The sequence below is a fragment of the Alligator sinensis genome, unplaced genomic scaffold, assembly GCF_000455745.1.
Source record: "Alligator sinensis unplaced genomic scaffold, ASM45574v1 scaffold228_1, whole genome shotgun sequence".
NCBI lineage: Eukaryota > Metazoa > Chordata > Crocodylia > Alligatoridae > Alligator > Alligator sinensis.
The window spans coordinates 2635666-2647024 of record NW_005842044.1 but is presented as its reverse complement, the minus strand read 5'-3'; the positions used below and the strand labels follow the sequence as shown (position 1 = coordinate 2647024).

The 11359-nt window shown below is 45.5% G+C and overlaps 1 protein-coding gene across 2 annotated transcripts in view; it reads right to left on the bottom strand.

Annotated features, from left to right (window-relative positions):
• Nucleotides 1–6938: 6938 nt before the first annotated feature.
• The window catches only part of BANP (BTG3 associated nuclear protein), a 191353-nt gene continuing 186932 nt past the window's right edge, over nucleotides 6939–11359 (bottom strand). For both annotated transcript variants that reach the window (XM_014519521.2, XM_006022768.3), the window contains exon 12: nucleotides 6939–7771. In XM_014519521.2, coding sequence (XP_014375007.1) covers nucleotides 7700–7771 — 72 coding nt within the window. In that variant the 3' untranslated portion in view covers nucleotides 6939–7699. The remainder of the gene's footprint in view (nucleotides 7772–11359) is intronic.

Genomic DNA, 11359 nt, shown 5'->3' with positions numbered 1-11359 from the left:
TTTCCCTCCCTCTTCTTCCTGCTACCTTCAAGGCTCTTGTTCCTAAAATAACCGTGGTATATTTCTGTCAAGATTGCGTTTCACAGCTGAATGGGCAAAGAGGACTTGGGATTCCAGTCTCCCAATGCAAACAGACCGTGAAACCACATACCTGGCCAGCACGACTGGGGTCAGAGCCCTGTTCTGCGGCAGACAGGGCAGGGGGGGATTGCAGTGCACGAAGAGCAAGGAGGGGAAGTAAAACCAAAAATGTTTCCTCCTTCAATTGCTTCACAGTCCCCATTTCTTGGCCGTCCCTCCCCCCTTCTCTTCTACGAAGACGTTGGGTTTGCCTCTCCCCATCCATGGTTGTGCCAGAGAACAGGAGCCCATCAGAGCAGAGGGCTTAGGTACCCAGTGCAGATAAGTTTGCAATCCAGAGCAATGAAATTGCTGTTGGACAACAGCAGTTGTGCAAGACAGAGAGTAGGGAATTGCAAAACTGCAGAGGGGGGATGGCACGAAAGCGTCTCGCTCTCCAATTAAGGCTGTTTCAAGTCACCAGTGGTGCAGCCATCGCACCTGAGCGGGATGTCGCGTGGGTGGGTTTGGAGGGAGCCGGGAGGAAGACCAAAAGGCGACCCCGATTTTGGTTGCTATTTACAAACCCAGAGAGAAGCAGCCTGCTGGACCCAAAATTATTGACGGGACAGCAGCAACCCGTGACGCCGTCACCCGAGGTGCCTGGATAGCTTCATCTTGCAGAAATGCGGGGGTCAGGAAGGAATCCAAAATCCGCCCATTAAATTTTATATATTAATAAATTAGTAGTGGGCCCAATTTCCAAGAGCGACATTTACAGTGACTGTTAAATAAGCCAGGCAGCAAGCGAGAGTGAGCGAGGGCGAGAGACAGCGTTCTCCATGCACGGGGGAAAGTTGACAGCTGCTTTTGCTGTTAAATGCAGTTTGGCACCCAGCGGCCCAGGGCCTTATAACTTTTTTTTTTTTAGATTTAAAGTAGCTGACCTAACCTTGCTGGTAGGAGCCCAGCAGCGACAGCAGCTCTGCTTTTTTAATAGGATTCAAAAGAAATATTGCCGAGAAAGGTGAAGAGGAAGGAGTAGGAAGGAATACCTCACCAAGGAAAGCCGCTGCCGTTTTCCACTAGACTGGAAGCCACAAGCAGACAGCCACCTCCACGCCAAAGCCAGGCTGCAACACCGCCCCAAAGAGGCTTAGGAACGAGCCAAGAAAACATCCTTAATTTCATATTTCGTGGAGCCTGGGCAGGTGCTGGCCAGGCTCCCAGCTTCTCCCTGCTTCTCCAGAAAGCCTGCAATCAATTTCAGACAGAGTTCACAGTTTAAAATGACATTATTTTTAGATGTAGCTTCAGGAAAGGTATCTTCCCACCCCTTGGTTTGCAAGCCGCAAGAATGAAAAAAGCTTCTCTGATTTCCAGACACCTGCTCCAGCTCCAGCTCCCATGTTCTGGGGTACAGAGCTATCCGGGAAGCCAACTGCAGCGCGTCTAAAAGAGTAAAGAGAAAAACGATTAAAAAAAGAGCATCAGCCTCAAAAGTCGGGGAAGTAGGAAGGTGGAGCAGTGATATTTTATCAGAATTTAATACCGCAAATGTTCACCGTGACAATGGGAAGGTGACGAGCAAGGACTTTCCTTTGCTCAACATGGTGGAGGGCTCCCAGGTTCAATTTAGGATGCTCTAGTGTTGGTTGATCCATTTAACAAGCAAATGATTCAAAGATTTATTTTTTTTAATGGAGTGAAAAATTTGAGGAAGAATCTTTCACGGCAGATAATCTCACAGCTCTCCAGCCTGCTGGACTGGCACATGGCTGGGCAGCTTGTTAAAACACTTTAAAACACGAATTGTTTACCTGGGAGCCCAGAGGAGAGGCTGATTTTTTTTCCAGGCTGTTGAAGTATCTGCAATGATGGGAGTTTATACATTTCACCTGAAAGATCGAATTGCTGTAAACAATCCCTGAGGATGATCTGCCTGTGCCAATTGTCGTTTCTTAAGCTGTTTTTGCTTTTTTGTCCCCCTTTTCATGGAAAATAAACACGAGAAAACTTGCAAACCCAGAATCCATCTCGCTCAAAAAAACAACACAAAGCAGACGGATATTTGCTCTTGATTGAAACGTCTGCTGTTAAGCCGCAGCCAAGAGCAAATTTTGTTTTCATCCCTTTCTAGCCAAACGTATCACACTGCGGAAGAAGATGCTATTGAAAGTCCCAGGGCACCTTTTGGAAGAATAGGGCCGTTAACCTTGAAGTCCTGGCCAAATTGTAAAACGGGTAATTACATTCCACCCACTTCAACTCTCCCTGCAATTTCTATTTGCTGTCGGATGTCCTCGACCCCTTCTCTCAACTCTTCTCCACTGCTGTTGTGCAGCTAATTAGTTGGGTTTTGTAAGGTGCCCAATGATTCCAGTATCCACTGTCAAACTTTGTTTAGTTAAGAGATTGCTTCTCAGCTTGCACGGACACGTTAAAGAAGCAGCCTCCGTTAATCCAAAACCCCCACCGTATCTGAATGGCTTTGGTGTCCCTCAGCTCCTCCAAATAAACGAGGTTTGACTGCAAACTGCTTGTCCACTCCGTAGACCTTGCAAAGTGCTTTGGGCTCCATTGGGATGAAAGCGGCTCCATGAACGCGAGAGCATTATTGTTTCTGACACTAGGAAATAGCTTGCTTCTTGCAGCCATAGTCAGAGCTCCAAGTTTGGAGTATTTACATAATTAAAAATTCAAGGAGAGGTTCGGCTTGCCAAAGAAATGCTTGTGTGAAGTCAGATTCCCCAGCAATTTTTTTTGAACGCTAGTTACTACATTGTGTTTTCCAACTTGAAACTCAAAGCAGTTGTGCAAAGGGCATGGCCCCAGACGCAGCAACCTGGATGCAGAGGGGTGCGTTTCAGATGCTCCCTGATTGAAACAGGTTTTTATTACAGTTCTCGCAAGCATGCCTATGCTCGAGAGAAGCCATCAAGGCTGAGATGCCTAAAACAAAACCCTCTTTTCAAGATGCAGCACACATCATTCTCCATGCCAGGGCTGCACCTCTCGCAGGATTTTTGCAGGGAAAAAATCCATGACGCTGCAATGAGCCAGAAAAAGAGGAGGAGGAGGAGGATTAGATAGCTTAAATTTGGGTCCCTGCTCCATCAAGCCTCAAATATACTTAGGGCCTGATGCATCCAAGTGCTAAGAATAAAAGGGGACACAACCCTGGGAAGTGAAGATCAACCTCCTCCTGGTCCCAGGATTCCCAAAACCTTGCTTTTATTTATTGTACTTCTCTAAAGCACTTCAGGCTGTTATTGCATTCTGCCAACGCACGAGACTTCCCCACACGCAGGACACCAGGAGGTCTGTGCAAACGTTCGCAAGATGATCAAGTATCTGCCGTTGGGTTTCTCAAGCGCGGCACGGCCTCCAGCAAGGCTCCAGGCACCCTGCCTAGTTCTCAGTGCTTGGCAAGGAATCAGTTGAGATCTCCATGAGACCAGGGTCTAACTGTGCACTGCGAGCTGCCTGAGCTGGGATTTTGTCTTTCCCTTTTCTCCGAGGTGCTGTGCACCTCCATATTGCTGTCTAAGTACTACTAGAACAAAAGGAGCCACGTAAGATGAGGCTTCTCTTATGCCTCCCATAGCACATGTAAAACAACTTTGCACATTCATTCCCATTGCAAGCAAAACCCAAGAGGCATTTCACTTCTCTATAGCGCCAACTTTACAGTAACAACCACTCTCAAGTTAGGGATCACATAGACTTGGGTGCATGAGAAAGAGGACTCCTCCTGCTTGTTTCCTTGCTGTTTCAAGGTTGCATTCTCTTGCCCTGATGGACAGCATTTGGAGCAGGTGTGCAAGGGGTACCTTGTCACTGTTGACCTTGGTGTCCGCGGATCATGGGACCTGGCAGCGCATTAAATGTGAGCAGAAAGGCTGCAAGATGGATCGCTGCATCAGTGTCAGTGGGGTTGTGTGTGGGACCAGCCTGGGCATCTGTAACCTACAGCCAAGGGTTTACATCAGGGCTGAAGTCGAACATCCACCAGGTTCAGGAAGCCCCACTGCTTCCTTAACCTGACTGCTGTCTTTCTTTTACAGTTCATTAGCCTGAAATCGAGCCGATAATTTGCTCCATGTTTGTCTCAGCTGTCAGTACCATGCTGCCTCCATTATAAAATGCCACGAGTCTACTACCTTGAGTCCACGAGAAGGACCCGATGAGCTTCCAGACATCTTTTTCTTTTCAAGTTCTCATCCACAGCTGTCTCATTCCTCCCCGACACGAAAATAACAAAGGTCACAAGCTGCTGTTGTGCCCCGACACCATCTAAACCGAAGCGTTACAACTCATGGCCAGATAGGCACGAGTTTCAGTAAGATAGACCAGAAGATGCGTAATACTTTACAGACGTAGCGGCTTTGCCCTGAGGAAGTGCCTGCTTCCCATTAAGGACAAACAGAACAGAAATCAGTGGAATTGCTCACACTGGAGGATAAACACAGGCGGTGCTAAGTGTCGACTTGTAAAGGAACGGGGTGAAATCCAGGCTTCGCTGCATTTGATGGCAAAACTCCCATTGACTTCACAGGCCCAGAATTCCCCCACGCACTCAGCCCTACAAAGCTTGGGAGTCTAAATATTACAAAATAATAAACACTATTAAGACATTATTATCCTATGGGTCACAAAGGGCAGACACAAGAATGCCCTGTTCTCCTAGTGTTACGCTCTTATAAATAGCCTTCCTTTCTGAGAAGCCCCGGTCACGCATCTCCAACCTAAGCAATGGAGTGAAGAGGAAAAGGTAGTGTAAAACATGCAGGATGCTGGAAAGGTCTGAAGGGAGGGAAATGAGCCGTTTTCTTATTAAGGAGGCAGAGTTTGGGAATACGAAGGGAAACTTAATGAGAAAATGCAAACTTGAGAGGTCGAGTCCTCGCCGCACACAGAAAGGAAATGAAACGATGCCAACCTGGCTGCACGCAAAGCCAGGCAAAACCCAGAGGCCGGCACAGTTTTCGGTTTCTATGACCACGGTCCTGCTACAAGCTCTAGATGAGCAGAGCCTGAACTAAGAGAGCCAGATTCAGGCTCTTCAGATGCAGGGGCCTGCTGAAAGGGAACTCGTTGCAGAATCAGGTCTTGTATCCTGCTATGCAGGGCTATTATCGCAATGGAGTTGGGCCAACCATTTCTAGGGGCTTTCCAGACATTTAAGTGGCAGCCAGCCCCCATCTTGAACACGCAACCCGGAGAAATAGGCTAGAGGAAGGGGAATTACTAATAGGAGCATCTGATCCGACACTGAGACACGTTTTCTTCGAAGAACTATTGTTTATGCTTTGAGATAAATGAAGAGAGCCAGGCATTGGCCAAAGACTCAGAAAGATATAGACACAATCCTCAGGAGCTCCCATCTAAACTTACGAACACAGAGAACATCGCCTATTCATTTATTCCAAGGGATCTGTCCTCACCCTAATCAGTATAATGAATTATACACCCCCCCACTCCATATACATATATTTTCATGAAACATGGTGCACTTTAGTTTATTGCATGGCACATGGCCACCAACGCTTTCAGCCCCTCTCGGCAGGAGAACGCAGTGCTTAAATGGGTTAAAGCAAATATCCCTTGAAGCCAAGCCTTCGCCAGCTGCTCCATCTTGAACTCGAGCTGCAAAATGCAAAGAGAACAGAACTCACAGTTGCACCATAAAACAAGGGGGAAAGAGGGGGAGGGAAGGAGAAAAAGACTCCTTTGTGGCTGACAAACTTGTGTTCCAGTTACACAATGTGGCCCATGTGCCTGTTCTCCAGCCTCAGCAACAAAGGAGGGGGAAGGCAGCGCTTCGTGATAAAGACCAGGAAGGCTTCACCACCATGATGGGAGGGATTGTAGCAACAGCCCCCCCATACCCAGCAGCTTTGCCCTCCCAAATGTCTTCCCTGCCACTTTCAAGTGATATTTTTCTTATGAAACAGTCGCTGTAAAACAGAGGCACTGCTGTATTTTTTAGCTTCCCTTTGGAAGGAAAGTTATTTAAACATCACCCAGATTGGGAAGCGCTATTAAAAATGAAACTGAAGAGGAGCCAAATTCTTAGGTTGTTGCATATGTAGCGTCGAGCAGGTTCTGGCTGGTCATTTGCATTGTACTTGTGCCTCAATAAATATCCCAAGGAAAAGTGTGAACTTTCAGTCAACTTGCTACTTACCAGGGACAATATTTGCAAGACAATCTTGATCACCGAGACTGACAGCTTGGGAAGAACGCCATCGTATATTAAACCAAATGGAATTTGCAGCTATTTGTCATCCACAAACACTTTTTTTTTTTTTGAATCATAAATTCCCCATTGGTAACCATCTGGATTGTTCGGTAAAAAGAAAAAGAAACAAGCTCCGAATAGGGACTACACAACACGCTACCCACAAGGGCAGAGCATGCAGGTGTCTCTTCCATTACAAGGAGCTTCCTAAAACCAGCATATCGGCATTTGAAACCTTTGTTCCACTGCAATCAGTGGTCAAAGTCTCATTGGTTTCACTCGTGGACTTCTAGGTTAGATGCAGAGGTAGTTTATGGGTCCCTGCAATCCTCATAGGCAAGAAGTAGGAGCTATTATAGGGCCCAGAGCTTTGAAGCCCTCTTACAAGTTTGATTTGAAAACCACTCGTGACTACAGGTGCACAAAAAGGAATCCACAGCTGCTCAGGAAGGTTCATATAGAAACAAAGGATGCTTGACCCGTCCGTGGACAAGGTTTCATTAACAATGGATGAAAATAAGATTGGGCAGCAGGCATCTCTACAGCCTTCAGAAACGTGGTGTTTGAACAATACCCAAAGTGAAGTGGGTTCTTTCTTAAGGACAAAGTGTCCTGAAGCTACATTGTTCATAAATACACATTTATTTGTTTTATTAGAAATGCATAATTACAGCATTTTATAGCATTTTTCCCCTAGAAAAGTAGTTAAGCAACAGTACAAACAAAATTGTTAGTCTTTTGCAAATACATTTTCATTACACTGAACAGAAAACACCAGCAAAAGGCTAAGACTTGCAGTTATGGTGGGGGGGGGGTCCTCTTTTTTTATTTATTTATTTTTTTTATGTTTTCCATTTTTTGTTATAAACACCATAGCAAATAAAAAAGCTGTTTAAACGGTGAAAAATATTTGAGCTCTCCATTTTCTATTGGTAAAGCAAGTACTGCAAAGCAGCAACATGTCTGATAAGATATCATGGACATTCAATGATACGATTCACAGAAGAAATGACAGGATGGAACATGACCGGTCATTCAGTTTTCATGTTCTGATTATTCTTTTTTTCGTTCTGGATGGAATTTTCTCTCTCTTAAATATACCTAAGGGATAACCATGGATACTTTGAAGATCATATCCTCAGCTGGTAGAGTGGTGTCGTTCCATTGAAACCAACAGACCTTTGCCGATTCGTGCCAGGTGAGACCCTAGCCCCACGTGTGCGAAAATGAACAAATAGACAGAACTCTGATATTTACAGGAGACGTATTTGAAAAGGTCAACGAGTCTGATGTCATCCTTTCCTTCCGCCTGTCGTGGCATATGAGCCGCAGCCCTCTGGCTCCCGACCGTGGTCGCTGCATTTGGGTCTTTCCAATTTTCACAGTTCCAACGCGCTATTGGATCTGGATCGCTCCGTGCTCTATCTGCATTTCTGGCTGGATGGCCGATGGGAGGGTATCGGTGCTCTAGGTAAAGAAACATGAAAAGAAAATTAATGTGCATTCTGGTGTCTGAAGAACAACAGTACAAACCTTCTGGTGCCCAAACCGGCTTTGTGACGCAAGTGTTTTAAAGACGGCAGACTCCAGCCGTCAGGATTCTTAACCCTTCTTCTCTCACAGACTTGCTGCGGGCCTTTCATGCAAATTGCTTTACCTTGCTATCTCAACCCATCTGGAAAACAAGAATGAGACCGCTTACTTGCCTTACAGGAGTGCCAGAAAAACTAGCAAATCTATCGCTGCATATAAGCTCAAAAAAATACTAAGTGTTGCTACAATACTAAATGTGTTATGCTTTTGCTTTATCCTGAATATGCTATTACCTTCCTCTTGGTGATGTATAAATCTCAAGGAAGATTTGGTGATAAAGATGCATCTAAAACTAAAGGGGGATTATTTTTCTATAGATGGGCAAAGAGCAGGGGAGACTCACTACGGTTAAGGCCAATCTGTGTTACGACTCCTGGTAAAATGCTGCTTAAAGGAGGTAAAATACTTATGAAGCTGCTTGGAAAACAGTCTTTAAATCCCAGTGAAAAAAGAAGAGCAGGGAAGGAGGGGAGAGAGCTAAACCAGAACAAAATGAAAAGAAGCTCATTCACTCGTAAGAGTTGTATCCCTTTGACAATAATGGTGTATTTAACCTGGACAACTCCTCTAACATGGTACAGTTATAATCAATGTGATGCAGTGCTCTACGCCGAGGCAGCTAATCCCATTCAGGATGGGGTATAAATGATGCCATTATTAGGCATAATCTGTGTACCACCAGAACTGCTTCTGCACTAAAGGCTGCACATGTGCAGCCATTGGTTGAAAAAGAAAAATCCCAACCCTAGCCAAAATAGTTAAATCAGTGCAGAAACCCACGTAAACCAGGCCTACAATGGATTTGAAATGGGAGTTCACACATGTTTTAACACTACAGTACCAAACCTTTACCATGTACAATGGGCCTTTTTGTCCAGTCTGCCCACGTTTGTCAGATAGCACATTTAAGTGAAATTCACACCTAATAAACAAGGTCAAATAAGAATAAAACCACTGTAAATGACCTGGTACATTCTGTAAAATTAGCTTTCCTCCTCTAAAAAATCTTCCTAGTGGCCCCAAATCCTCCTTCCCTTTCCTACCGAGAGGAACCAGACTTGTATGAAAAAGATTTCAATATATATATATTAAAATCTATGCTACATACGTAGTAATACTTTGCAGAACTTGATTTACTGTCTAAAATAAAAGGTGTTTGCATTACCATCACGTTGTCAGGTATCAGTGCAGTCGAGCAAGGCTGGCAAGCGAGTGGTCTCAAGGTGTGACAGATTTTGGAGGACGCAAGTTAGCCTACAGCGTCACATAAACTCTACCTTCAAGTCCACTGATACTCTGGGCACAGGGCAGAAGGAGGAGAGCAGCAGCTTGGCCCTTACAGAAGATCCTTTTTGACACCCTACCCCTCCCAGCAGCACGACAAAAATGGAAACATGAGCAATGGCTTCCCTACCTTAATAGCTTTCTATACAGTAATGATTCATTTAGTCAAAGGAAAACTCGGAGAGGTTCAAAATGTCAAAAGCTTTGTTCCTAAATTAAGGTTTCCCTGCGACATTAATCCCATCCGTGCCTCTGTGTTCTTTTGCCAGTAATCGCACATACCCACACCAGTTTTTCCTATGGAATTTTATGGGGCATTTGATCACTTATTTACTGGTTCTCTGTGGTAGTGCCAATATGGAGAATAATGCCAACACCTTGTCGACCGCCAAACTGTAAAGTGACCACCCAAACACCTGAGAAAAATATTTGGAAGGAAAAAAAAATCAGTATCTACAACAGAAACGCTCATTATTTTTTAAAGACTCAGCCCAGAAGTGGGAGGATGTCTGAAGGGGAATACAGGTGGCCCCGTGCTGTGGACTTTGACCACATTCCCAGCGCTACCAAAATTTAATCCTGGGTCAGGTGGTTTTCATGAAAACAAAATAGCTCATACTTTGGCATTACCACACTCTGCTCACATTAACTAAACATGCTGCAAATAATAGTGCTAGAAACAAAAACACACCCAAGTTGTGAAAATAAGCAGCTCTCAACCCTGCCTTTGTCTGCAGCTTTGTACCTGGAATGCGCTACTGATACGTTTGCAATTATATGTCTGACCACCTGGCACCTCTACTCATACCCAAAATGAATATGCCAGTGCAAAACTGCGCAGGTATAAACTGAATTTACTACTCAATACCCAGGCATTTGTATCTCCTTCTGTTCAGTGCAGGGAGAGACTGATTTAACAAAGCCTCACTTGGGCTTTCAATTTTCCTTGCGCAGTCAGGAGTTAGGCACAATTTGCAGGTACAAAGGTGAGACCAGAGGTGCTTACATTTTCAGGCCCGCAGGAGTTGCTTGCCTTTGCTTTTCTGAACTTGGAGTGTGCACAGGGCACTAAATCCTGGCCCTGCAGGAGAATAATGAACTCCGCTTTAGAGAGGGGTGGCCTACAGGAAGAGATTCAAGATGACCGAGAATGCCACGGTGCGTCTCCAAAGAGCCTCCGAAACGGAGAAGCAGGGTGTTGCTGCCTTACTCTGCTGGGAAAGACATTTCATTTCCACCCCACCCGCCTTTGAAGAACAAACGCCTTTCCAACACAAGGCAAGCCCAATCCATCCTTTCAGCCAAACCGCTGTTTGACCTGTTTACTCAAGTCATCCTCGCATCTTAAAATGATGCAAACGTCCGGATGGGCTTTGCTGCTTTGTTTCTGCAGCTCCTTCGTTGTTAGATTGCATAAATGACTTACCCTGCGCTTATTTTTAGCCTCGTCTGCATTTCCTTTTGTACCCCCCTCGCACTCCCCATTCCTTTCCGTTTTATTTCAGCTTGGTATAAATCTCTGCGGTTAACCACAATATTAAAACCTAACACGGTGCGAAATGTCTCCGCAAAAAGGAGCGACTCCGATGGTGGCTGCCAATCGTATGGGAGACAGATGCTTGTGTTTACGACCGGACTCCACAACTGACTCCCTGTCAGTTCTGATAGCCAAGAAAGGAGGAGGATACAGTCCCAAGCAACGTGCTCCACAACATAATTCATCAGAATTAAATTATAGGAGCGCTCAGAGGCCCAGAATTGGGATGGCAGTTAGCTATTACAGCAGCATCTCTAACCGTGTGGTGCATGTGCATTTTATGGCGGAGAGCCAAAGACGTGCCGAGTGCTTTAAAAGTTTACAAGATATACGTACACTTAGATCCCTGAACACACAGGTGCTTGTTGGCTAAGACACCATTAGGGACGAGCATGACCAAAGATACTAATGTGTTGTGGGGGCTGGAGAGGATTAGCAACGTGGCAAATGTGTGGGAAGGCCATTAAGGGTTTGCCTACGCAGGAAATTATCCTGCAGTAAGTTAGGTGCAAGCTCACAGCACCTTCACGTCTCCGCACTAACTCTGTGTCAGTGGTCTTAACACGCAACGGCCGCGTCCAGACAAGCGTGGCCGTGCGGTATGTGGGACCGCAGACACCGGTGCCACATACCTCGTGTTC